Raw genomic sequence first — 24668 nt, 5'->3', positions numbered from 1 at the left:
CCTTCGTCTTACAAGACACCTGCTTGGAGAATTCCTGTGAACACACTCTCTCCTCACCCCTGCAGACCTCCACACCTTTTATTTCATGAAATGTTGACCAGGCCCTGCCACCACATGTCTGGTCTGCCAGGCACAGAGATAGTGATGAGCCATGCTCTCTCTGCCTTTAGGGTCCTGCAGTTTAGAGGAGATAGACAAGGAAATGAACAGTTAACTAGGATGTTTCGAGTGGTAGAGTGCAGGAGATGCGCAGTCTGGCACATAGTTGGTGCCCATTGAATATCAAAGCAGAAGTCTGTGAGAGTGTTGTGGGTCTACAAATAAATCTGTGGTTGATATGGGGACACAGAGAAAAAAATGACCGTTTCTATGCAGTGAAAGTAATGTTTTAGCTGAGGCCCGAAGGATTAGTAGGCAGAGAGAAGGAACCTATCCCCGGTAGTAAAGTGAGGAGAGCAGAACAGGAGCTCATGGTGGTTAGTTACAGAAGCTGCTCAGTTCATGTGGCCATGAGAGTGTAGCACAAAGCTGGGGGAGGAGGGAGCCAAGGCCGGAGGCCACCTTGGCAGCCCTCTCAGGGTCTCAGTCTGCCTTGTTTGCTCCTTTTCCTGGGAATACAACCATGTTCCCGCACCCTGCCCACCAGCGCAGAGCTTAAAAGCAGGGTTCTATGGGCTTTAGAACAGTATTTCCAGCTGAGTGCTGAGCACAGAGGGCACAGGAAATGGAATCTCCTCCAAATCATTGGCATGTGAGGCTTTTCTTCTTGTGCCAGTTTGTGCGATACAGCAGCAGCAGCAGCAGCATTCTCTCCCATGAAGAAGTGGGTCACTTTCTTCAAGACGTGGCTTTGGCTGACCTGTCTGCCCTCTCAGACACTACACTCCAGGCCCTGCGCAGCTTCTTCCTGCAGGTAGAAAGGGGATGCCACATGGCCCCTGCGAGGCTTGACCCTCAAGGTTATCTTGTGGAGCGTGGGAGCTGTCAGAATGGCTGGGAGTGCAGGAGGTGGGAGGTAGTTATTGGGAGCTGCCTTTCCTGCCCATTTCTCACCTCAGGTCCAGAATATGGGCCTCCTGGCTGATCATAGTATGACCCAGACCCTGCAGGCCTCTTTGGAGGGTCTTTCCAGTACCTCCACAGTCCAGCCACCCCTGCAGGACATGCTGTATCCTTTCTTGCACACGGGAGCTTTGGCCTGGGCAAGGTCGACCAGGCCAGGGAATCATGCTTCACTTCTCAGCCCAAGTGGGAAGGGCTGGTGACAGGCAAGTCCTTCTGAAAGCCGGGGGCTGTAGCAGTAGTCAGAGGCCCCTGCGGGTCGCTGGAGTGCTCCAGAGACACTGCTGAGTGTGGGTGGGTGCTTCCCACCCATACCAGCTGCCTCCCTGGCTCTCCTTTCCCTTCCCGGGGAACAATTCCCTGTTCCAGAGCAGCTGCCTCACCAGGTGTTCAGCTCCCAAGTTTAGAAACCATGCCACTATTTTTAGGAGCATCTCTGCCCCTGTCTGACATTCTTGCTTTTCCAGGGGCTCAGAAGTGTGATTCCATCATGGTTGGCTCCTCTTTTCTGCTGTTTTCCTCTCATGTTTCATAACTAGCTGCCTGGGAGGGGTGGCCATATCCCTGTCCCACATCAGAGACAGCCTCAGAACTTGAAGGCCCAGATATCAAGAGAAGGGAGCCCTGGAGACAAAATTAGGGCATAATTGCTGGGAAAAGGATGACAATCACAGCCATTTCTCTGGAGCCATATATTCTATTGTGCAAATGGAATGAGGAACTAAAATGATACAAACAGCTCAGTCTGAATTCTTTTTGTCTCCTTGGAGCTGGGTTTTCAGCCAGTTGGATAGTGGATTGTTTCCTTGGGGACAGGGAGAGCAGGTTTGTTAAGGCAGTGACACTGAAGGAGTGCCTGCTGGCTGCCTCAGTTGTACCCAGAGAAAACAGTCAGGCCATACCCGTGTAAGTTCGGGCTGCTGCAATCCAGGTGCTTTGAGTCACCTCACCTCTTCTGCCACTGGGGAGAGTATAATTCCCAGGGAAGAAAAGTCAAATTCTTCTCAGCCTTACTTAATAAGTGAATCTGCCCCAGTCTCAGCCCTTCACTAAACTAGATCCTTCCCCCTTCTCTCCCCTCTTCGATACTCAGGGTTGAACCCAGGACCTCTGCACTGAGCTATATCCCTAGCCCTCCTTTATTTTTTGAGACAGGGTCTCGCAAAGTCACTAAATTACCCAATCTAGACTTGAACTTGAGATCCTTCCGTCTTTAGTCTCCCAGAGTGCTGGGATTACAATCTGGTGCTACCACGCTTTGACAGTGTGTTTCTGTGTCTGCCTGGGCAGTTCCTATTTAATGTCTGCTTGGCACTGGCGCTCAGGCTGCACTCCACGGCTGTGCTTGCCCCTGTTCCGAGTGCAACCCACTGGGCCTCAGCACCTTTGTTCCTGTGGAGGGCTGCCAGCCCTTTAAGTGGCTACGCCTCCCTTCCTCCCGGGTGTCCTTTCTCTGGATGTCCTGATACCACGCGAAGCTGGGGCTGAAGCTCTTCCTAACCAACGGACCAAAAACTTGGTTTAGAAGGTGGTGAACCGGAAATTCCCGTACTTCGTACGCGGGCTCTGGTAGTTGTTTTTTAAAAAAGAAGAGCTAATCATTACCTAATAAACTCATGTAGCGAACTGCAGTTGAAAAAACATGGTCATGAATGACAACTGGTTCAGGGTGAGCTCGTGGAAGATCGCCAGGCGGGCTGGGGATGGGGCCCTAGTTTGCTGATGCGCACTTTAAAATGGGCATACGTCCCATTTGCCGTTTCACTTCCTCCAGAACCACATCCCTGGGCCACCGCGGGAGCCGCTGCTCCGGATAGGCAGGACGCTTGCTGGGAAAAGAGTTGATCCAGAGAGAACCGGCCGCCAGTTTGGGAGCCCAGAGCAGTGGGGGCGTAGCCGGAAGTGAAGTCATCGGAGCGCAGAGGTCGCGGCCCGTACTCATTGGACGGGAGAGGGGCGGTGGGTGGGGCAGCATTCCGCGGTCTCTACGCGCCGCTAGCCAGGTGCTCTGGAGTTGTGTTCCGTGTGGTGTACTCTAGTGGACCCTCGAGTCAAGGTGTATATCAAGGCAGTACCCGCCCGCCCCTTCCCGCATCGCCCGTTCTGGTACGTGATGGCGGGACCGCCGGGCCGCAGGCTTCTGAGGAGGGAAGTGAAAGGGTAGAGGGCCCCTGGAACTGGTGCAGCGTGTGGGGAGGGAGTTTCGGGATCGAAATCCTCTTTTCTTTTGTGAAGTCTCCTTTCCTCCTCTCGGAGGCCCGAAGGTCCGCGAGCTGGGCCCACAATTGTCACTAGCAGGGCACCTCTGCAGAATGGGTTAAGAGTTTCTTGCAGAACTGGGAAGAGCTCGGGACGCACTGGAAAGGCTCAGGATTGAGTGGCAGAAAAACAACATAATAGTAGAGAAAGACAAGAGTGCACTCCCTGAGTCTCCCCAAGTCTGGTGTTTCGGTTTTTCTTTCCTACTTTTACCCTGCTTCAATCGTTGCCAGCGGCTTGATGCCCTCCTTGTTACTCTCCAAGGTTTGCTGTCTCCAGATTCTGGTTCCCTTGGACCTGGAGCATGACGGTGGAAGGTGGAGAGCTTCTGGGTGAACTTGGATGCCTTCTCTAGGATTTGATTCCATCTGTCAGGGGGTCAAGAGTTCCAGTGATCTCTGCGGGCGTCTCACTAACTGGCAATCCCTCTATCCCTCTGCCAGATCAGGTGTTCTGGTATATCAGTGGTCAATTGTGACATATGCTAATTTGGAAGGGGAGGGGATGTAGCTCACTCATTGGTAGAATGTTTGCCTAGCATTCCCAAGTCTCAGGCTTCAATCCTCATTACCAAGGAAAAAGAGACAGGAGATGGAGCACTGGTCTGAGAGTCAGCTGCCTTCGGTTCAGCCTGGGAATGGCTGTGTGACTTTGGACAGTTACCTCACTGTTATATGCATAATTTCCACATTCATAAAATTGGGTGGCTGTCATCTGATTATAAAGCCTCCCCAACCTCTTACTTAATGTTGCACCTGACAGACTCCCTCTCATCTTTCTGTTTTTCAGTTTGTTGTCTCTTACCTCTACTAGGGAGCTAAGTACCATGAGTGCAGGGATTTTTGCTTGACCTTATTGCTGTAGTCCTGTTGCCTAGAACGTGGTAGGTATGCAATAATTGTGCTTTGGCTGGGTGTTGGCTGTAATCCCAGAACTCTGGAAGACTGAGGCAGGAACATCTCAGTTCCAACCCAGCCAGGGCAACTTAGTGACTTTATGAGATCCTGTCTGAAAATTTTTTTAAAAAGGTGTATTTCAGTGTAAAGGCACTGAGTTCAGTTCCCCAGTACTGAGAAAAAGTTTGTGGGATTTTACCTGAATAGGAACAGGGTGCACATGGTAACTATGGTTCCAAACTGAGTAAGTAGTGGCCATCTTACCTCAAGACTCCCTGCCTCCTTACTCACCCTGTGTCTCTTCTTCCTGAAGACAAACCGGGAGGAGGAAAACCACAGAAGTTTCATATCCCCTCTCACTGCCTTCACCTGACCTTGTGAGGCAAGGGGAGGGGATCGAAAGAGAGTACTATTGACCAGGCCTCACCTGGGTGACAGTGCCTCACCTAGACCACTTCCCTGCAGCAGGCAGGCAAGGAAGCTGAGGCTTGGAGAGGAAGTGTAATTTGCTTAGGGTCATGCATGGCTCTAATGTTGACCCTTAATCCCCACTCCTGTGCTCCCAGCATGCCTGTGTTGCTAGCATTTATCTTCTTTCTTCCATTCAGCCATCTTATATTTCTTTGTTGTGTGCCTGCTGGTCGCAGCCCTGGACCAAGGGCTGGCTCTTCAAGGGCTTTCCAAAAGTGGACTCTTGGCATTTAGAGGCTGTGCCATGTCAAAGGAAGTTACCGTTCACTATACTCTCTATTTTACATAACATCAGCCTCTGGCTCTCAATCCTTTTCTTTGCGTTATCCCTTTAGCTCCAGGATCTTGGATATGAACCTTCTTCAGCTCCTGGCCTTCCTTTTTGTCTTGTTCCTGTCAGGAAGAGGGACCACAGGCACTTCGAGGGACCCAAGCCTAGAGATTTGTATCTTTTGGAATTTGGGGTAGGGTGAATGAACTGTCTTGAGAGGGTCAGTAAATGAGTTCTCTCTATACCTACTTCCCCGTAGGAGAGTCCAAGAATGAGCAGACTTAACTTGCTGAACAAGGCCAAGAAGCCAGACCTAGAGCAAGATGTTCTCTTCTGAGTCTGTTTCTCCATATATTAAGTGGTGAAGGCCAGGCACATCTCTCAGAGCTGCAAAGGCTCAGTGAGGACTGTACATGGGCCTCGCACCTTGTGGGTAAGACGAGGCAAGATTTAGGAGCACTGGATTACTGGCCCGTCTTGATCCCAATGTTCTGGGCCAGGCCTCTGGGACATAAAAGTAAGTCAGGACCAGTGATTTTGCAGCCTCCACGGGACTGGGGGAGAGAATTCAAACAGACGGTCATTGTACTCAGTGATCATTGCTCTCTCATGGATGCAGGAGGCATAGGGCAAACACTGTGCCAGCTCTTGAGAGAATAGAATGTAGAGAAGGGTAGAGGCTGTAGCATGAGCAGAGTGGCACAGTTCTAGAACAGAGAATAATTGTCAGTAATGGCAGGCAGACCAGAGATGAAAGGCAGAAGCCAGGTCTGGAGGGTTGGGTTCAGGTTATTGGATGCAAAGTCCTCAGAAAATTGGGTGGGTGATACACTGGTGAGCCCGTACCCTTCACAGTTTGTTCCCAGCCCATGGCTTCCAAGCCACGGGTATTCGTGGTCCTTGGAGAACCTACTGCTCAAGAACAGGGCTGTTGGATGTCCACACAGAGTTGTTGGTTCCAGCCCCTTAACTCAATGCTGCCCAGACAAGAAGATGTTTGAGGTGAAGCGGCGGGAGCAGCTGTCGGCGCTGAAGAACCTGGCACAGCTGAATGATGTCCACCAACAGTACAAAATCCTTGATGTCATGCTCAAGGGGCTCTTTAAGGTGTGTGGGGGCAGGAGACAACTCACTGCAAGCCCAGTCTTTGATCTAGGCAATAACAGATGAGGAAGCGTCCCTTAAAAGAATGGTCTTCAGTGAGGACAGAGCTACATGCACAGGAGTTGAAGTGGGGTTCAAGTAAACGGGGCTGGAGCCAGGTTGTAAAGGACTCTAAAAAGCCACTGACCTCATTTGGGGTCCTCTTAGGTGCTAGAGGACTCCCGGACAGTGCTCCAGGCTGCTGATGTGCTTCCAGATGGGCCATTCCCCCAGGACGAGAAGCTGAAGGATGGTATGGTCTCCCAAACCCACCTTTTCTCCTTTTCCTCCTCCTTTTCCAACTTGGTCCTTTCTAGCTGCTCTTTCCCTCCTGTTCTTGTCACTCTTTCCATCCCTAGAGCACCTTTTTATGACAGCTGCTAGGTCCTGTAAGGCAGATGACGACAGAGTCTGTTCTCTAAGTGTCTCTGGCCTCCAGAGCCAGTTCCTGTTCTCCTGACAAATATTCCACCGGGCTTAAGGTAGGAAATCAGGGAGGAGCCTCTGCCCACCATTACTCCAGGAGCCAGGACAGAGTCAGTGCGTCACCACTGTGACCCTTAGGGAAGGAAGGCAGAAATTGTTTCCATTTATAAGAGAGAAGAACAAGGCCTGTCAAAGTACTTGAGCCAGGGGGTGTAACTACCACTGCTCTTTGGAACTGTAGTAAAAGCCACAACCCCCTTAAATCTTTTTTAGGTAAGTTGAGAAAAATATATAAATAAGATGAAAGGATAACCCCTTTTATACTCTTGCAGAATTTCTCTTCAGCAATGATAATCCCTTTCCTCATTAACTGGTTTTATATATATATATATATATATATATATTTTTTTTTTTTTTTTTTTTTTTTTTTTTTGTCTTTTTCATTTTTACCGGTACCGGGGATCGAACTCACGACTGCCTGCTTACAAGGCAGGCACTTATGCCGCTGAGCTAAATCTCCAGCCCCCTACTGGTTATATTTTAATACTATTTCTTAGATTAAAGTAAAGCTGAAGAAAACCCTTGTATTTTTTTTTTTCTTTTGAGACAGAGTCTCCTTATACAGTTTACGTTGGCCTTGAGCTCACTTTGTAGCAAAGGCTGGTCTTGAACTTGCAGCGATCTTTCTGCCTCAGTCTCCTGAGTACTGGGATTACAGGTGTGCACTACCACACCTGACTTTTTTTTTTTAACCAGAATCAAACTCAGGACCTCATACTTGCCAGGCAGGCACTTTTCCACTGAGCTATATCCCCAGCCCATCTCTTTGTATGTTAAATATTAGGCAGTTTGCAAATGTTATTTCTAATTTTCATCATAACTTGCAATCTCTTGCCTTGGTGTTTCTCTCTCTCTTTCTCTTTTTTTAACATTTCAAAAATATTTCCTTTCTGTTTAGACATAAAATATTCTAAAGAATGCAAGTTAACTTAAAATTATATGGCTTTTTCCCAAAGCACTTATCTTTGTATTTTCAAGTACTGAAAATAAATCAACATATTCTATAAGTAAACTCAGACTCTACCATCACCTCATGTCAAATTGAGTTACTAAAAAAGTGGAGAGTTATCCACAGTAGTTTCCTTAAGCAAATAATGGGACTAATTGATCACCATGAATAAATATTACTTTTATTTCACTGAATTTGTCTTCTGAACTATTTATCAATACCATTCAGGGGAATATACCCAGTCCAAAAAAAAAAAAGACACTGCAAATTGAAATGTGTCAATATCCTAGATGATTTGATATTTTCATTTATAAGAATAAATACTGTATCTAATGACCTCTCATAGCAAAAAGAGCAGTTTACTGAAAAGAAATGTATGAAATTCTTGGTGTGCTTTATGAAAGTTAGAAATTATGAATAGAAAAGAACCATTAAGGTATATAAAAAGTTAACATCATGTATTTTGAACCATGCACTTGTTACAATCCATTGTTTGTTTTATAACACCAATACCCGTGCTTTATCTTACGACTACAGAATCAGGTAAGAGGAAAAAAAAAATTTTTTTTTCCTTTATGCATATTGCCAAAGAGACAAATTTTCATTTGAAAACAAAACAGAAATGTCTCTATGAATGTAGCCAAGTGTCTCTGCATTTAGAAAACTTATCACGAAGAGGCCATAGCACTTCTTTGTTAATTCTATGGCTTATATCTTGCTATATCACAGTGTCATCTCAACTTCTGGGACTTTTTTAGTATCCTAAAAGCAACACAGTCATTTTAAAGGCTACAGACTATAACAGCAAGAAATGTTGACTGTTTAAAAAATTATCTTTTAAACTGAAATAAAAAGCCAACTGTGGTCTAAATCATCTGACTATGGCTCCAAATTTAATAATACAAATATCTGTGTATAAAACATTTTCAAAAAGTTAATTCTGCCAGTCAGATTCCTAACACAGGACTTTCCAAGACAGAATTGACTGAATAACCTTATAATCCTATTTTCTGCAGATTTCTGTTAACAGAGTCACTCCCATCGCTGAAGCACATACTGAAATAATTTTCCCTATTATTTTTTTAGTTGTTGAACGTAAACTGTTAATGTAGCTTAACCCTCTGAGGAAGAACTGGCAAAATAAGCACACACAGTACTAATTACAAAATCATGTGTGATGACCAATAATCTACTTTATGGAAAATTGTTAGAGACTTGCAGACCATCTACTATATCTATACTGAAAAAAAATTATAGTGGATGACTTAGTGTAGTAGAGAAATCTAGTGTAGCACTAGATTTCAGACCAAAGTTTACCTACATATATTTAACTTTGTGTTGTATCTGTCCCATTTCTTCATAGGCTATAAATTTGTATCAGCCAATATAGTATCTACAATATAAAATTGTTTAATTCCATGATATCTTAATTTTGCTATAGTAGGCTTTTCCCTCTTAACCACACTGACTCCTGAGTTCCCTGAAGTTCAAGATTTTCCTGAAGCTCGGGCATCCCTGCTCTTAAGTATCTCAGACCCAACCTGGCATATCTTTGGGGTCTGCTTACCTCCCTGGGATGCTTGACCACTGCTGAGAAGAGCTGCCTGGGGCCCGTCTGCCTCCAGAACTGGGTACACAGCTACTCTTCGTGCTCTTCTAGGTCTGGGTAACTTGGTTTCATGGTGGGCACACGCATTACCCTCTGTCTAATATTTTGACCAGAGGAAGGTTAGTAGTGGAAAAGTTGGCAAAATTCAAGTAAAGCCTGTAGGTTAATTAATAATTCTATTGCTGATAATGTCCTGATTCAATAATTATACAATAGTTATGTAAGATTATAATAGAAGGGGTCAAGTAGAAGTTTGTATTATGTAATTTTAGAATAATGTCAAAATAAGAATTTAAGAAGCATTTACAATAAAATAAAATGGAAAGAATATTTTTTAAAAAATCACCAAAAAACCCTACAGTCCTGATCTGTTCACTTACTGACCTTCCTAACAGAACAGACCCTTCTCAGGCACTACAGGGCTCACAGAGCTGTTCACATGAACACCAGAGGCCGTCCGTGAACATACTGTACTGGGGGAGTCAGGCTCAGGAAAGTCTGAGACATCAGTCTCTGTATACAACTCAACCTGCCTCTCTGGTCTCCATAGCAAACAAGTCTTCTCGGCAGTGAGATGTCTTTGGACAGACTGACATGGCTTTGCAGCCCAGATTTGACGCTAGTTGCTGAGCCTTTATTTCTTGCCTATAGAATGGGACCAGCAGCCATCTCTCCCTCTAAAGGTGTTATAAATTTCAGTGAGCTGAGAACACAGGCGCTGGCACACAGTGCACATGCAGTAGGCATGCTGTGGCCGGTGGATGCCATTCCCCTCTGATCGTGTTTGGTGGGTGTCTCCATTCTCTGGAGGATGCCTGGGGCCAGTCAGGCAGGCAGTAGGAAGGAGGGCAGCTACACAGGCCACTCACTAATGTCCTTTTGCCAGCTTTCTCCCATGTGGTGGAGAACACGGCCTTCTTCGGGGATGTGGTACTGCGCTTCCCAAGGATTGTGCACCATTACTTTGACCATAACTCCAACTGGAACCTTCTCATCCGCTGGGGCATCAGCTTCTGTAACCAGACAGGCGTCTTTGACCAGGGGCCCCACTCGCCCATCCTCAGCCTGGTAAGGACCGTAGAAGAGGAGTTGTGGGAGCCTTCAATCTTGTGGTAGACCAGGAGCCTCACATCTGCCATGAGCTCGTGTGTCAGTGCTGGACTGTTTTCAGTGATGAGTCCCAAGGCACTTTTGGCCATAGAAATCCCATGTATGGGGCTTCTCTGTTGACCAGGGTGCTGGGTCCCAGCATAGAGGTAGTGGCTTTCTGGTGAAAAGGAAGCAGAAACAGAGAATGATTAACTTTTCTTCATCTGCAGATGGCCCAGGAGCTGGGGATCAGCGAGAAAGACTCTGACTTCCACAACCCATTTAAAACAGACCGCATGGAGGTGAGCTGCTGGGGCATGTGTCTGTCTGCTTTGCCTCTGTCTGGTGTGGGAAGCTGGGAGCCCAGGGACTAGAACTTAGAGCGGAACACCAGGCCTTTGGAGCTGGAACCAGACATTCCTGGGTCTGAGCCCAGAACCTGTCACCAGTGTACAGACAAATGTCAGGTTTGTGAAGGGTCTGGGAGTTTTACTCTACTTGTTAGAAGGCTAACAAGCCAGTCTGCTTCTATTATGTGGATGCTGACATGTCAGAGATATCAGACTTCATTATAGCAAAATCAGTAGCCAGATAGCTGGCCTGGTCATCTTGGTTCACCTTCTTTCCCAGTGCCCATCAGAGTGACATTGAGGGGCCCAAGCAGAGGCTGTACATGCAGTGGGTTTGAATTTTTCTTGAAGACCACTAAGCTTAGGCAATTCACTTTGATAGTGAATGGAAGCAAACCTGTTCTTCAAGAACTCATCCTACAAGCCTGCTCTGCAGGTTGGGCATGATGGTGCATGCCTATAATCCCAGCATGTGAGCCTGAGACAGGAGGATTGCTTTGAGTTTGAGGCCAGCCTGGACTACAAAGTGAGTCCAAGTCCAGCCTGAACTGCACAGTGAAACTCTGTCTCAAAAGGGCATAACAAAACAAAAGCTAGGCCCGGGATTTAGCTCAGCAGCATAAGCGCCTGCCTGGCAAGCGCGAGGTTGTGAGTTCAATCCCCGGTACCACACACACACACACAAAAGCTAAAAAAAAAAAAAAAAAAAACCCAAACAAACAAAATACATTGCTCTCTGCAAACAGAGACCTAAAAAATGGCCCAGAATGGCCAGAGCTCTTTGCATTATCGGTGTATCAAGCAAGAATGTGCAGGGATGCTTAGGTCCATGGTGGACTGTCTCCCCAACAGTCTACCCAAGACCTACATATTTGGTTGAACTCAAATTTTCACATAAATCTATTTAGGCTAATTACTCTTACCAATGGAAGCCATGAAGAAATCCATTTAATATTTTGCATACTTTATTAAGCGAACTACTGTTAACTGTATTCTGATTGAGGTCAGTCTGCAGCATGCTCAACCATGTCCTTCAGGGTCCCCTACTCAGCCAACTGTGAAGAAGTCCTGGAGGGAACCCATGGGTTTCATTTGGACAATCAGGCTATGATTCAAGACCAGTGTAATATCTATTACAACCCACATGAGAGAGTTTAGGCTTACCTGCCAGTCTTCAGTCTTCCATGAATGTTATTGTTAATAGTTAACGGGGGCAGTAGTTGGAGCCAAAGCAACCCTTCCATAGCCCACTGTCTCTTACTTTCAAACACCAGGACATTGTTTGGTCAAACCTCAGGGGCAGTGTCTCAGTTTCAGTTTCAGTTGTCCTACGTGGTATAATCTAAGATTGCTCAGGCACTAGGAGAAGCAGAAAAATTTGCATGCATCAGATTGAAACAGGTTGTGCCACCTGCTATGTCTATACAGGGTAGCTTTCAGGAGCCACCTTTGATGGTATCAGGCAGAGGAAAATAGTTTAGTACTGGCAGTGTCCACTTGAGTTTGCCCATCACAGGAATGGGAATGACACACCCAGCAGGTGGCCAGACTGTCAGTGGCAGCTGCCATTGATCTGGGGCAGACCCTAGGATTGCTTTGCCAGGTGGCAGTGCTGGATCTAAGGGACAAAGAGAGCATTAATTGTTTCCTGTACCTTCTGGAGTCTAAGGCATTCCCTCTGTGGCTGCTGGGATTATTGCTACAGAATCAATGTATCCCATTCCAGTAGGTATAATATCACTTTTTTTCCAGTTCTTCCCTCCTCTTGCATAGACCCTTCCTTCAGATGGGTCAGATATGAGTGGGACAAGGGTACTTTACAAATTTATACAGATCTGTTAATATCTTCCATCTTTGCCCACATTAGCCACTGCAGGGCACTTGGCAAGCAGTGTTCTCAACCAAGTGATCATATCATAGTCCTTTCAATCTCAGGCCATTCCAACCCAAGACTCTGGTCGTCAAAACAGAAATACAGTCTTATGCTCTATGCCTGTCCATAGTGGGTATGTTGCCATGTCCAGAACTGTGATGTATTTAGGTGACAGTGGTAGTGATATGGGTGTTTCAGGTTTGGTTAGTTTGATTCTAGTCAGTCTCATTAGAGTATGGGCATCCAACAAGTCACCCAAGCCTGGTGTGGTAGCATATACCTGCAGTCCGAGCACTCAGGCGGCTGAGGTAAGAGGAGCTCCATGAGTTTGACGCCAGCCCACACTACACGGTGGGTCTAGGCCAGCCGGAACCACACAGCAAGACCCTGTGTCAAACACAAAAACAAAATCAACAAATCAGTGGTGCAGACTATCTAGTTTGTGGCCCAGAGGCTTGTCTTTGATCTGTCCTTTAATCTTCTGAGTGGCAGACTAAATGGTCAAGACACAGTTAAGAATATAACATACCTAGTTGCTAGTAATGTCATCTAAGGCAAAAGTGACAGCTTTTAACTCAGATCATTGTCTGGCTGGCCTGTATGGCAGTTAGTGTTCCAGGGCTGTCCTAGGGCTGGAAAGCTGCTGCTGCCTGCAGACACTTTTGTCTCCAGCTCTCAAAACCACCCCCAGGACTGTTGTTTTGCTAAAAGGCGACATAGTATTTAATATATAGTTGTATTTGTGGCCGTGAAGATCCTCTAGCAGAATTCACAGTACTCAGCATATAGCCATGTTCATGGCTGATTTACTATAGAGAAAGAATACAAAGCAAAATCAGCAAAGGGCAAAAACATGTGGGATAAATTCCAGGGAAACCAGCTTCTGGAGTCCTCCCCTAGTAGCCTATCACACAGGATAGGCTTAATTCTCCCAGCAACAAGTTGTAACAACACAAGTAAAATGTCCATCAGGGAAGCTCATTAGAGTCCCATGCCCAGAGTTTTATTGGCAGTTGGTTATATGGGCACCCTTTGCCTGACTTTCCCTGAATTCCAGACTCCCAGGAAGAAAGCAGGTGTTCAGCATAAACTGTATTATTTTCACAGTTTAGTCACAGTGAACCACTCTTACTGATTGTGGAGCCAGGGTTGGGGAGCCTCCCGAAATGTTAGTTTGCAGTCACCAGCCAGCAGCCTGCCTTGAAAGCAGGACTTGTAAAGAACAACAGTCAGGCCTGCATATTTGTGCAATAGCTTAGATTTCACCTTCGCTGGGGCACAGTGAGCCAGTACTGAGGGTCCCACCCAGCCCAGGGGCTTGGCTCTGTGTAGCAATGGTGGATACGGTGTGCCGTGTAACAATGGTGGATCTGTTTGCCCGTGTTGAAGTAGCTGCTGCCCTTTTATGCAAACTAAGGCAACATGTTTCCCCAGAATGCTTACTGCAGTCAAACCCTGATAATGTTCCTGGCTAAGAACAGTCAGGGCCTTGTTTCTTGGGGTGCTCTTCCAGCACATGTACTGATTCTTAAGGCTATGGCGGGTTTCCTTTCCCAACAAGGGGGCATCCATGAGGATGCTTTATTGCTGTGAAACAGGCTCTTGGCCTGGAGTCACGCATGTCCCTCTCATATAGGACAGGAGTGAGAGTGTGGATAAATTTAGACTAATGTCAGCATTGTGTGCTCTTGGATATAACCATAGAAGCAGTATAAATTCCTTCCTTTTCATTGGCTGGAGACTATCCTGAGATTTGTTTCTACTTTTTTGTGTGATGCTGAAAGTTGAACCCATGGTCTCAAATATCCTGGGCAAGGGCTCTATCCTTGAGCTATACCTCTAGCCCACCACCCAATTTTGATAGCTAGCACAGACCTCTCCATCTGTAGGAGCTGTAGGTCTGCTCAGCTCCTCTCATACATTGCCTTTTGTGCTAGGAGTCTGCCTACATTTTATGCACCATCACTAAAGACCCATTTTGTCAGTTGACATGCTGACCGCTGTCCCTGAACAGGAGGCTGTTCTTGTCCCTGCCCTTGAGGTGCTCACAGTATGCTAGGAAAGGCAGCAGGGAATACAATCCCATTCCAGCATGATCACTGTGCCAGTGGGGAGGAAAGCCTAGTGAGCTATCGGCCCCTGAAGGGAATCTGACCCAACATCTGCTGGCAGATAGAATGGAAAGAGTTAAGAGTTGCTGCATGAGCTGGGTGTGGTACTACGCACCTGCTCCGGAGGCTAAGGCAGAGGATTGCAAGTTGGAGGCCAGCCTGGGCAACTCAGTAAGATCTTATCTCAAAATAAAATTTAAAAATAAGGGCTGAAAATATAACTCAGTGGTAGAGGCTTGCCTAGTTTGTGCAAGACCCTGGATTCCCTTACCAGAACTGCAAAGAAAAAGAGAGAGTGGTCAATCCTAGATAGACCAGTGGAGGAAAGGCCTTTCAGATACATAGCATATTCCATTATTCAGCATTGGTGAGCATCTGTTCACCGCCCCTCATGGGTTGGGGGGCAGACTAGCCCTGCACTTCTGGAGTGGCGTTCAGTGGAGAAGGGATGGTTAATGAAAAATATATGATTATATGTGTGTATATATGGTTAATAGTTATGATATATATATATATTATATATATATAAAATATATATATGATGCAGCAAAAGTTGTGGAGAAAGAGGCAGTGGCATGTGGATAAGGAATGCCCTGGGTCAGGCAGGGGTGCAGGTGCTATTTCACAGGGATGGAAGAGTCTGACTGAAAAGACCTGAGGGAAGAGTGCTGCAGGGTGAAGGAGCAGAGACAGCAAAGGCTGTGCATCAGGAACATCTTTGGGGGATGGGAAGGGTGAGGAGACAGGAGACAGTGAGTTCAGAGATGAAGGTCAGATCCCAAGACCCTCAGCTCAGGCCTGTGTGAGGCCTTCCTCATTAGTTCTGAATGACACAAACAGCAAGGGCCTTGTCATGTTAAAAGGTGTCACCTGGCTGCTGTGTGGTGCTGGGGACTAGATGGAAGGAGGAAGGACCCAGGAGAGGAAGCTGCTGTGCTGTGGAAGGTAGCTTGACTGGGGCGACAGTGCAGAGGGGAGAAATGGTCAGGTTCTGGTTCTCATCTGGCAGCAGAGCCGAAAGCACCTGCTGAGGAGGCAGATGAGGTAGAGTGAGAAAAGCATTACGGAAGATCTTTGGCCAGGACAGAGGCTGGGGCTGCATTTTCTCCAGCGGTTGGGGAGGGAACTAGAGATTGTTTCTGTACCTGATGAGCATTTGAATGAAGATATCGAGAAGGCGAGTAGATAGATGACTATAGACTTGAGAAAGTGGCAGCCGGAGCTACAAATGTGGGAGTCATGCCAGTGTAGAAGGTACTGAAAGCCATGGACAGGTCAGCTGCGGGGCCGGGCAGACAGAGGAGCAGTTTGAGGGGCTGAGCCCTGAGACTGGGCTGCCTTTAGAGGCTGGGGAATGAGGAGGAGCTAGCAAAGAAACTCCTGAGAGGAGCACTCACTGGGAAGAGCAGTTGGTCAGCTGCTTCTGGGAAGTTAAGGAAGACAAGGATGGAGAATCAGTTGCTGGGTTTAGAATCGGCTGCTGGTGATCGGTGGTTTTGATGGAGTGGTGGGGGCAAAAGATTTGAGTTTCAGAAGAATGGGAGGAAAGTATGTGGTTGAGACAAGTAGAGACACCCTTTTTGAAGTTTTAGTTTTGAGACGAACAGGCCAACAGCAGATGGCGGTTGGGGGTTCTGGTTTCCGATTTTAGTCAGAGAGGAGAGAGGACAGCCGCTTGGTATGTGATCAGGGAGGGAAGAACTGATGGTGTAGGGGCTGGAGAAGGGATAAGTTGTTGGAGCCCCACTGGTGCTGGGAGACAAGAGACTAGGAAAAGGGAGGTCAAGTTTCTCTTTTGACCTAGCTAAGATTGGACTAAGCCAATGGGGGATGCAGGGACCAGGACCTCTTGACCTGACCTTGCTCAGTTAGAGCGAGTTTGGGGCCCTCTGTGACCTAAGGTGTTTCTCAGCTCCCTTTAGTCAGATCAGGATTTGTTCAGGGGATTGGAGCAGTGTCATAGGGGAAGTGTGGGGAGAGGGACATGAGCCTGGCACATTACTTCTAGGTCAGCCTCCTACTTGCTGCATGACTTAAGTGACTTAAGTGTGTCACCTCCCCTCTCTGAACCACACTTTGGTGATTTCCCCCATCTTCCAGACACATGACTCAACCCAATCTGATAGGTAGATTACTCCACCAGATGGAGCTCTTAGTTTGTTTTTAATGTCCACCTCCATCATACATTTGTCAAATTTGCCATATGAACACAGAAAAGGGGCATATTGCACAACCTGAGTTTTGAATACTGTTGTATTTCACATCTAACACACTCTTTCATTCATTCATTTAAAAAGCACAGACTGAGTGCTACTGAGGAGGCAGGGTAGGGGATATAGCTCAGTGGCACAGTGCCTGCCTGAAGTCATGAGTTCAATTCCTGGCTAAAAAAAAAAACAAGTACAAGCAGGCAGACAATGTGCTAGGGACTTTGAAACTATGCCTAATACCATCCTCCTGTCCTCATGGAACATGCTGTCTGGTGGGGTGATAGGCAGGAAGTAGGTGATCACAAAGGAGAGGTTCGTGTAAGAAGGAATGAGCACAAAGTTGAAGAGCGTGGGCCAAAGAGGAGGCAGACTGGGGGAGGTCCCTCAGGCAGTGGCAGCAGAGCTGGGGCTAACAGATGGCAGGGCTGGGAAGATCCTTGTAGGCCTAGGCTATAGCATGTGCAAAAGTCTAGGATTGGAAAGGCACAGGGAATCCAAGAACTACAAGCCAGGGAGCATTTGAGACATTCTAGTAAAGCTATTAGGCATTTAGAAACGGATGAGGGGTAACTGACCTCATAAACTAGCAGAAGCGATAGCCCCAGGTAAGGCTTCCCTGGAGAGTGCAGGGTGGGAAGAGCTAAAGCCCTGCCTGGGATTGTAGCTGAAGATGCCTCAGCCAAAGTCTTTATCCTCTTCCCACCCCACTTGTGCCTGGTGTTCCTATGTCTTCCTCCCATTTGCTGAGGTCTGCTAGTTTAACCTCTGCTCTACCTCTGTTCCTGTGTGCTCTCTCACCTAGAGCCTGCCTCTTGGTAAGCTGTTGCCTACCTGTTGACAAGGTCACTCTGGGTTCATCCCTTCTCTTCAAGGGTGTGATAGACAGGTGTGCCCAGGGCCACTCAACTTCTTCTCTCTAGAGGAGTTTATTGTCTGTCAGCACCTTGAGCCTCTGTCCCTCTGCCTGGAACGCCCTTCTGTTCCTTGTTGGCCTGGCAGACTCCTGCTTGTCTTTCTAGGCGCACTCAGCACTTGTCCCAAGCTTAGGTAACTCTGCAGGTCTGGAGCTCCCCAAGGGCAGGACTGTGTCTGGGTAACCTTCTTGTCTCTGCACTCTATGCCTAGCTCAAAGGAGACTCTGCTACTGGCAGACTGAATTACACCACTCTGCTCTTCTCCTCAGTTCATTTCCAGCAACGACCCTTTCCAGAAGGCCCTGCGGGAAGAAGAGAAACGCAGGAAGAAAGAGGAGAAGCGGAAAGAGATCCGCAAAGGTCCAAGGATCTCCCGGTCACAGTCTGAGTTGTAGCTCTGGAGCAACTCAGGAACCAAGGGTCCAGCAAGAGGCCCACTGGAAGGAAGAAGGCCGTGTGGCTCTGCGGTGGCAGCATCCACCATGGTGGTGAGCACTGGCTCCTTCCAGTTGGGGACTCCACATTTGCTGGGTCCTCAGGAGCCAAAAGGACTGAAGCTCAGGTAGCTGGATTTCCTTCCCAGAGCCTGTCTGGAGGGGGCACTGAAGGGACCTTTAGAAGATACCATGCTACAGGCAAGGACTTATAGAGGCTGCTGGGGAAGGAAGGAGGGCAGCCTGGAGTCCTAGTGGGTAAGGGCCGCCATCACCCTTTGGAAAAGCAGTAGAACCAGGCTCTGAGTCACAGGTAAAGAGGCCATGCCTACAGCTAGTTCTACTGTGTCAGTGAGCTACTTGGCAGCTCAGGTCCCAACTCTTCTTCAGAAACACAATAAAAGCCAGCAAACCACTGAGCCCACTAAAGCTGTGGAGTGGGCTCTGCGGGAAGCAGGGAAGCAGGAGCCTCAGGAATGGCCCGAGTTTGGAGGATGAAGCTCCCTTATCCGAGGAGCCCAACTCTGGCTGGGCAGAGAAGCAGCAGCTTGACTTGGACTCTTGCCTCTCAGCACGGCCCTTGACCAGGAATTGGCCTTGAGAGAAGCCCTGGAAGTGTCCCAGGAGGGTGTTAGGTCATCCGGAGAGACCTTGGAGAGCTGGGGACAGTCACTGAGCAGCCAGGGAGCAGTCAGCACATCAGGGAAGACCCTTAACCTATGGGTGTATGGTCTGCAAGGGCAGGGCTGCCCTGAGCCAGTTTGGTCAGACAGCAAGCTCCCATTTCAAGAGCAAGTGAGTGTAGTCCTCCAGACAGTCAAGGGAGCTGCAGAAAGGGTTAAGCCCCAGGTCGGTAGAGAGGGAACTGCTGCCCTTCAGTCCAGCCCTTCCAGAACAGAGCGGGGAGGGGCTTCAACAGGAATTCTACCTCTGCCTCTTGGGCCTGTCAAGCCAAGGGTCTGCCTCTTAAAGGAACAGAGGCACAAAACCATCCTCAGTCCACTCCATGCTCAGCCTCCAGCCCCACGTAGCGCCCAAGTGAAAATGAGACTTTGCCTGTCAAACTTACTGACTCTGGCCTAACCCATTCCTTCCCGTGCCTGTAGCCTCAGGGGTAAATGAACTTGATATCTGAACCATCTGCCCAGGCCAAATCTGTTTTGTCGTGTGTGCTTCCCATCCTTGGTGCTAGCCACTAAATTCTGGGCTTTTGCCCTGAGCTGTATCTCCAGGCTTATTTATTTTTCTTGAGACAGGATGAGCTTAAACTTGCAATCCTCTTGCCTCAGCCTCTCAGAGTGCTGGGATTACAGGTATGCCTGGTTCTAAGCTGCTTTCTTGAAGCTGGCTTGCTGTTGGGCAGCATAGCAAAGACAAGCCAGGCCTCAGGGAGACTCATGGGAGGACCTGAAACATCCTGTACCCTAGCAGCCACTCAGGAGAAGTAAGGGGACAAGAAGCAACTGGAAGAGAACTGGGAGGAAGTCTATTGATGCTTTGCCATCAGGACTGCCCACCAGCCCCATTTCCCCTCACTGGACAAGGGAGGTGGTGGTAGGCTTCCCTCGAGACCTGGACTCTGTGCCCTGGACATGGACCTTCAGCCATTCCTGTGAAGAGTACAGGAGATGGCTGTGCTAGTCTGCAAGCTGTAGGGCTATAGTAAGGGAGGGATCAGGAGCCATCTGTCAGCTGGTTAGGCTGTCCTGGTGTCCACAGGTGAGACACCAGCAGCGCCAAGGCTCCTCCCTGCCCCTTCTTGGAGAACAGTTGCAGCTGCTGACTTTCCAGAGGAGGCGTTTCCTCCCTTAATGGAGAAAGACTAAGAACCATGCTGCCTGTTTAGCTGTGGACCAGGCTTCTTGGGAATGGTGGGAGGCCAAAGGATGCCTCAGGACAGTGCAGACGTAGTTCCAGCTTTGGTAGGAGTCCTATTAAGTGACTTCTAGGGCCTTTGTCATCAGCAGCACCTCAGAGTGATGAGGAAGGCTCTTCCCTTGCTCTTGTCACCCGGATCTGAGTGTCAGTCCACTGCCACTCAGATCCTTGGGTCCTCGTCTCAGAGTGCTCAGGAGCTTGAGAGGATACGGGCCTGCAGAAAAGTCCTTTCTAGTTAGATGGTGCCAGGAATTTAGTAGCTTCTCGGCAACAGGTGCCCTTCTCTTCTTTGTTCATTCTGTAGATTTACTGAGGGCCCACTGTGTCTCTGAGTGTCTGGCTACCCTTCCTCCTCGGCTTTTCCCTGTACACCTTCAGCCTCTCTCCATGTTGGCTGGGCTTGTTCCCTCCACCTGGGATGAGCCCAGTGTTTCCCAACTGCCACCTGTAAAGGTGGCAGCCCATTTGCTGCTCTCTCTTTGTCTTGCTTGTGGTTGATCATTTGTTCTGGGAACCCTTTTTTTTTTTTTTTTTGAGACAGGGTAGCACTACATAGTTCAGGCTGGCCTTGAATTCACAGTACTCCTCTTGCCTCAGCCTCCCAAGTCTGAGGGAACCCCATTTTATAAGGCTTATGTAGACAGAAGGGACCCCTCACTTCAGGGGAGTTAAAGGCTTGAGGGTAATTGTTTGTCCAGTTGCCTGCAATTAGGATTCATTTATCTGAGGAAACTTCCACCAACTGTGGGCACCTAGTCAGTGTGGTTCTTGATGGCTTTGGTGGCAGCAGGTACTAGGGATAGCAGCAGGAGGTGATTCTAACAGCCAGTCCAATAACCAGTGCCAGGAATGCCCTGTGATGGCAACAAATACTGTCACTGTGGTCTGGGACATTGTTCCAGTCTGCTAAGTTTCCAGGTCCAGACTGTAGGACCCCTAGGGAGTCTGGGAGCCCCCTAATATTCTTTAAGGCAGGTTTTCTTGACAATGGCACTGTTGGTATTTTAGGCCAGATAACGCTGGTGTGTGAGGAAGACAGGGTATTTAGCAGCACTGGGAATTATTACAAGTAAAAATGTTTCCTGATGCTCCCTGGGGGCAAATCTTCCATGCACAGCCTTTCTCCCTCCCAGCCTGGATCCTCCTCTGCTGTCCCCAACCCTGGCCTTCCAAGAGATGGTGTTGACAACTCATGAACTTACTGTCCTGGTGCTCTGCCCTCAATCCCTGCTGTCTCTCTTCCTGACTCCTTGGCAGCCAGTGGTAGTGGTATATATCTGTGACCCCAGAACTCAGAGGCTGAAGCAGCAAGATCTCCAGTTCAAGCCTAGCCTGGGCAAGTAGCACATTAATGAGATCCTGTCTCAAAAATTAAAAAGGTTTATAGATGTATCTCAGGACAAAGCCCCTGGGTTCAGTCCTCAGTACTGCCAAACAATAAAGCTTGGCCTCACTGCTGCCCTTTTGCTTTTCTGTTCTTGGACAGCCATTCCCTCTAAGATCTCAAAATTAATGGCACCTACCCTGTCACCATCTGCTACACCCCACAGCTTATGCTTCAGTTCATCCCAAACCAAACTTGTCATTTCTCACCCTGTAACCCAACCTCTTCGTCAGATTCTCTTGTAGTGTGTCAGGAACTTCCTGGAAGAAATGACACCTAAACTGAGTCCTGAAAAACCAGGGGAGGAGGAAGAAGGGGGCAGGTGCTGGAAGCAAAGGCCTCAAAGTGTAGGCGTCAGTACATGTGATTCCCTACGACCTATAGCCAGTGCCAAATCCATCATAGAAAATTTGACAAAATGATCACCTAGTCCAACCCCTCCCTTTTCAGATGAAAAACTCAAGTCTTGACTTGTCAGTGGCTTCTCCATCTCACAGAGCCAGCCTGTCCTCCCAGCCAGAGCAAGGTGCCAGGTGAAAGATGTTCAGTCAGGTGGGATCCAGGCCAGAGGGCGAGTGTTGGTGTCTTACTAGGCTTTGGATCCTGGGCAATGCCATTCTTCTGTTTCTCCTGAGCCTTTGGGCTTGCTTCCTCAGGCCACTTGGCCAGGCGCCAAGGCCTCTGGGCAGGTCTGCTGGGAGCCACAAACAGCTGCTGAGTGGGAAGCCCTGTGCCTACCTCATTGATCTCCCAGTGCTCAAGGAAACCCCAGATGTAGTGGGAAGGCACTTGATCAAAGTGATTTGTTTGGGGGTCCTGCCAGAGAAGACAGACAACTGTCAGTTCAGGGAGCTCTGACAGAGCTACCAAGAACCACTGATGAAGATGGCACTGTCCAGCTTGGTGCCGCAGCAGGTCCATAGCAGGCAGCTGAGTTCAGGTGCTGTTTTCTGTTTCTTAGTGTAAACAGCAAAGAGCACTCTTGTTTTGCTTTAACCTCAGTGTAAGACACAATGTATTTCTCATAGAATAAATGCTCAGCATAAAAGGTAATTCAGACAATAAAAAAAGAAGAGAGAACAGTCCACCCCACATCCCACCACACCCACAGGCACAACTGACAGTCAGCTGTTGGGCCTTGCTTAGTTTTTCAGTGATCATTTCTGTATTCTATGGCACCTTACTACATGCCCTGACCTTCATCACATGCATTGTGGCAGCAGCTTCTGCCTCAAGGTTTTTAATCCATGTTATCTGAACCATAACTACACCACAGGGAGTTCCTTCTTCAGAGTTGTAGATTTCATTTTTAAATGTCCCCTGAACTCAGGATTTTGCACACGCTAGGCAAACTCTACCACTGAGCTACACCTGCAGCCCAAGTCTTAACTTCACAAGTCGGGTCTTGTTACTTTTCCTTGGTCACTTGAACCATCATCTGTTATTTGTTTGTTTACAGCTCCCTACCCCAAGCTGGAAGTTCTTAAGAGGGCAGAAACTGTTCATCTGCCAGAGATATCCATAAATGTTGTCAAACCAACATGTATATAATTTCATGAATCTTCACAACTATGAAGGGTACTTTTTTGTTCTGTTTTTCTTTTCTTTTCTTTTTCTTGTCTTTTTGAGACAAGGTCTCTCTATGCAGTTCAGGCTGGCCTTAAGCTCACTTTGTAGGCTAGGCTGGTCTCGAAGTCGAAATGATCCTCCTGCCTCAGCCTCCAGAGTGCTGGGATTATAGATATGAGCCACCAAGCCCACCTTTTCTGTCTTTTTGAGACAGGGCCTAGCTGTGCAGTTTGGACTGGCCTTGAGCTCACTTTGTAGCCCAGGTTGGTCTGGAACTTGCAATGATCCTTCTGCCTCAGCCTCCTGTGTGCTGGGTTAGACATGTGCCACCATGCCCAGTTGAAGGGTGCTATTTTATTTCCATTTTATCTTACTTTTGAGACAAAGTCTCGCTGTGTATGATCCTCCTGCTGCAGCCTCCACAATACTGGGATTATGGGTATACACCACCACATTCAGTTTTCATTTCCATTTTACAGATAACAAAACAGAGGTTAAGAACAGCTCCTAAGGAGTTGTCTCAAAAACTTTAAGTGGGTGTCCTTTAAGTCCTGAGTGACCCCTGAGCAACGTTTGCCTCTAAAACTTGCATGAAATTTACTGATTTTAGGATCTTCATACTAAGCTATCTCCTTAGTCCTAAAATTTTGAGACAGGATCTTGCTAAATAGCTAAATTGTCCAGGCTGCTGGGCTTAAAAGCTGTGATCCCTCTGCCTCTGCTTCCCACAGTGCTGGGATTATGGGCGACATACACCTTCTGATATGTTGTAAAAGCCTTTTCTTCACATTTATGTACTTTTTCCTTCTTGTTTTGTTTTGTTACCTGGGTTGGGACCCAGGGCTTTGCATGCACTAAACCTCTCTGAAACTGAGTTATATATCCCCAGTTCTTTGCATATAATTTTTAATGTCATAGTGTCCCACCATGTGAATGTAATTTATCAGGGCCTTACTGGACTTTTCAGTTTTTCTCAGGTACAGAGCATCTGATGACGAATGTCTGAACATACGTATTTATTTTCGCATTTCTTTGAGCAGTCCTTTTATTTGTTAGGATAGATTCTTGGAAATTTGCACCTTTGCACAACGTGACCAGTTGCAAAAAACCTGAGTGAGCGCCCGAAAAAGTGACAATCCCTGCGAAACTTTTGCAAAGCCTTGGGCGCTGGCAGCTGCTTAAAACCCCCGGAGGTCCTGCGGTTCCGGGATAGAGGTCCAATATGCAAAGCCGCGGAAACTGTGAAATGTTAGCTACACTTGGATAATTCATTGTCCTCTCAGTCTTCATTTCTGTGTTTTTAAGAGGGCTGGGACGAGCATGACTTAGTCGGTCTCCAGTTCTGGAGGCTAAATTTGACTCCCCACTTGACCAGGCGGGCCGGGCAGGGGATGGGGGAGAGGCAGCTGGGAAGATGACGTAATGTACTCACGGCTAGTGCTGGGGGCGGCCGATGGTCGCCGGGGGACAGCAGCTCTTTAACCCTTCAATCCCAGGTCCATAGACGAACCGCTTGTGGACTAGATCCACCGCAAAAGGGAGCGGCTCCTTTAAGGCAAGCGTAGGAGGCTGGGCTGAGAATCCAGCGGGCTATTAGCCTCAGTCTTTCCAAGTCCGCGATGGGTGGGGCTTCGCTATGCAAATCTGAGCTGCTGATCGGTGACGCACTATCACCCCACGCGCCGCTGAGCGCGCCGATTGGCTGAAACT

General features: G+C 47.9%; 2 protein-coding genes and 1 long non-coding RNA gene across 4 annotated transcripts in view; 2 read left to right on the top strand and 1 right to left on the bottom strand.

The window, feature by feature from the left end:
• Nucleotides 1–1800, top strand: part of Mei1 (meiotic double-stranded break formation protein 1) — a 68298-nt gene extending 66498 nt beyond the window's left edge. Inside the window, exons 29-31 of the mRNA XM_063243707.1 lie at nucleotides 776–913; nucleotides 1059–1168; nucleotides 1602–1800. Coding sequence (XP_063099777.1) covers nucleotides 776–913; nucleotides 1059–1168; nucleotides 1602–1659 — 306 coding nt within the window. The 3' untranslated portion in view covers nucleotides 1660–1800. The remainder of the gene's footprint in view (nucleotides 1–775; nucleotides 914–1058; nucleotides 1169–1601) is intronic.
• Nucleotides 65–24611, bottom strand: LOC106027848 (uncharacterized). 2 transcript variants are annotated; one of them, XR_010045723.1, is made up of 5 exons: nucleotides 24391–24611; nucleotides 12739–12845; nucleotides 11750–11944; nucleotides 2668–10413; nucleotides 65–907 (listed from the first exon to the last, which is right to left on the bottom strand). It is a non-coding gene; the product is annotated as an uncharacterized LOC106027848 (long non-coding RNA). The 2 variants fall into 2 exon arrangements; XR_010045724.1 differs by lacking the exon at nucleotides 65–907 and adding an exon at nucleotides 11509–11653 and having other exon boundaries at nucleotides 6903–10413.
• Nucleotides 3100–23985, top strand: Ccdc134 (coiled-coil domain containing 134). Its single transcript, XM_003470523.5, has 7 exons — nucleotides 3100–3168; nucleotides 5024–5133; nucleotides 5945–6066; nucleotides 6271–6355; nucleotides 10033–10214; nucleotides 10466–10537; nucleotides 17963–23985. Exons 2-7 carry the CDS (start codon nucleotides 5040–5042, stop codon nucleotides 18086–18088), a joined length of 681 nt encoding a protein of 226 aa, XP_003470571.1. The 5' UTR covers nucleotides 3100–3168; nucleotides 5024–5039; the 3' UTR covers nucleotides 18089–23985.
• Nucleotides 24612–24668: the final 57 nt, after the last annotated feature.

Source organism: Cavia porcellus, unplaced genomic scaffold (genome assembly GCF_034190915.1).
Source record: "Cavia porcellus strain 051 isolate PalLab524CR breed Dunkin Hartley unplaced genomic scaffold, mCavPor4.1 scaffold_40, whole genome shotgun sequence".
Lineage (NCBI taxonomy): Eukaryota > Metazoa > Chordata > Mammalia > Rodentia > Caviidae > Cavia > Cavia porcellus.
Note: the sequence above shows the minus strand (reverse complement) of the source record. Positions and strands in the feature narration are given on the sequence as shown.

Bases quoted from the DNA above. Each gene is read 5' to 3' on its own strand.
- Ccdc134 (XM_003470523.5), top strand. From the start codon at position 5,040: ATGAACCTTCTTCAGCTCCTGGCCTTCCTTTTTGTCTTGTTCCTGTCA. The intron at 5,134-5,944 runs GTATCTTTTGGA...AATGCTGCCCAG, and splicing joins GGACCCAAGCCTAGAGATTT to ACAAGAAGATGTTTGAGGTG. The intron at 10,215-10,465 runs GTAAGGACCGTA...CTTCATCTGCAG, and splicing joins ACTCGCCCATCCTCAGCCTG to ATGGCCCAGGAGCTGGGGAT.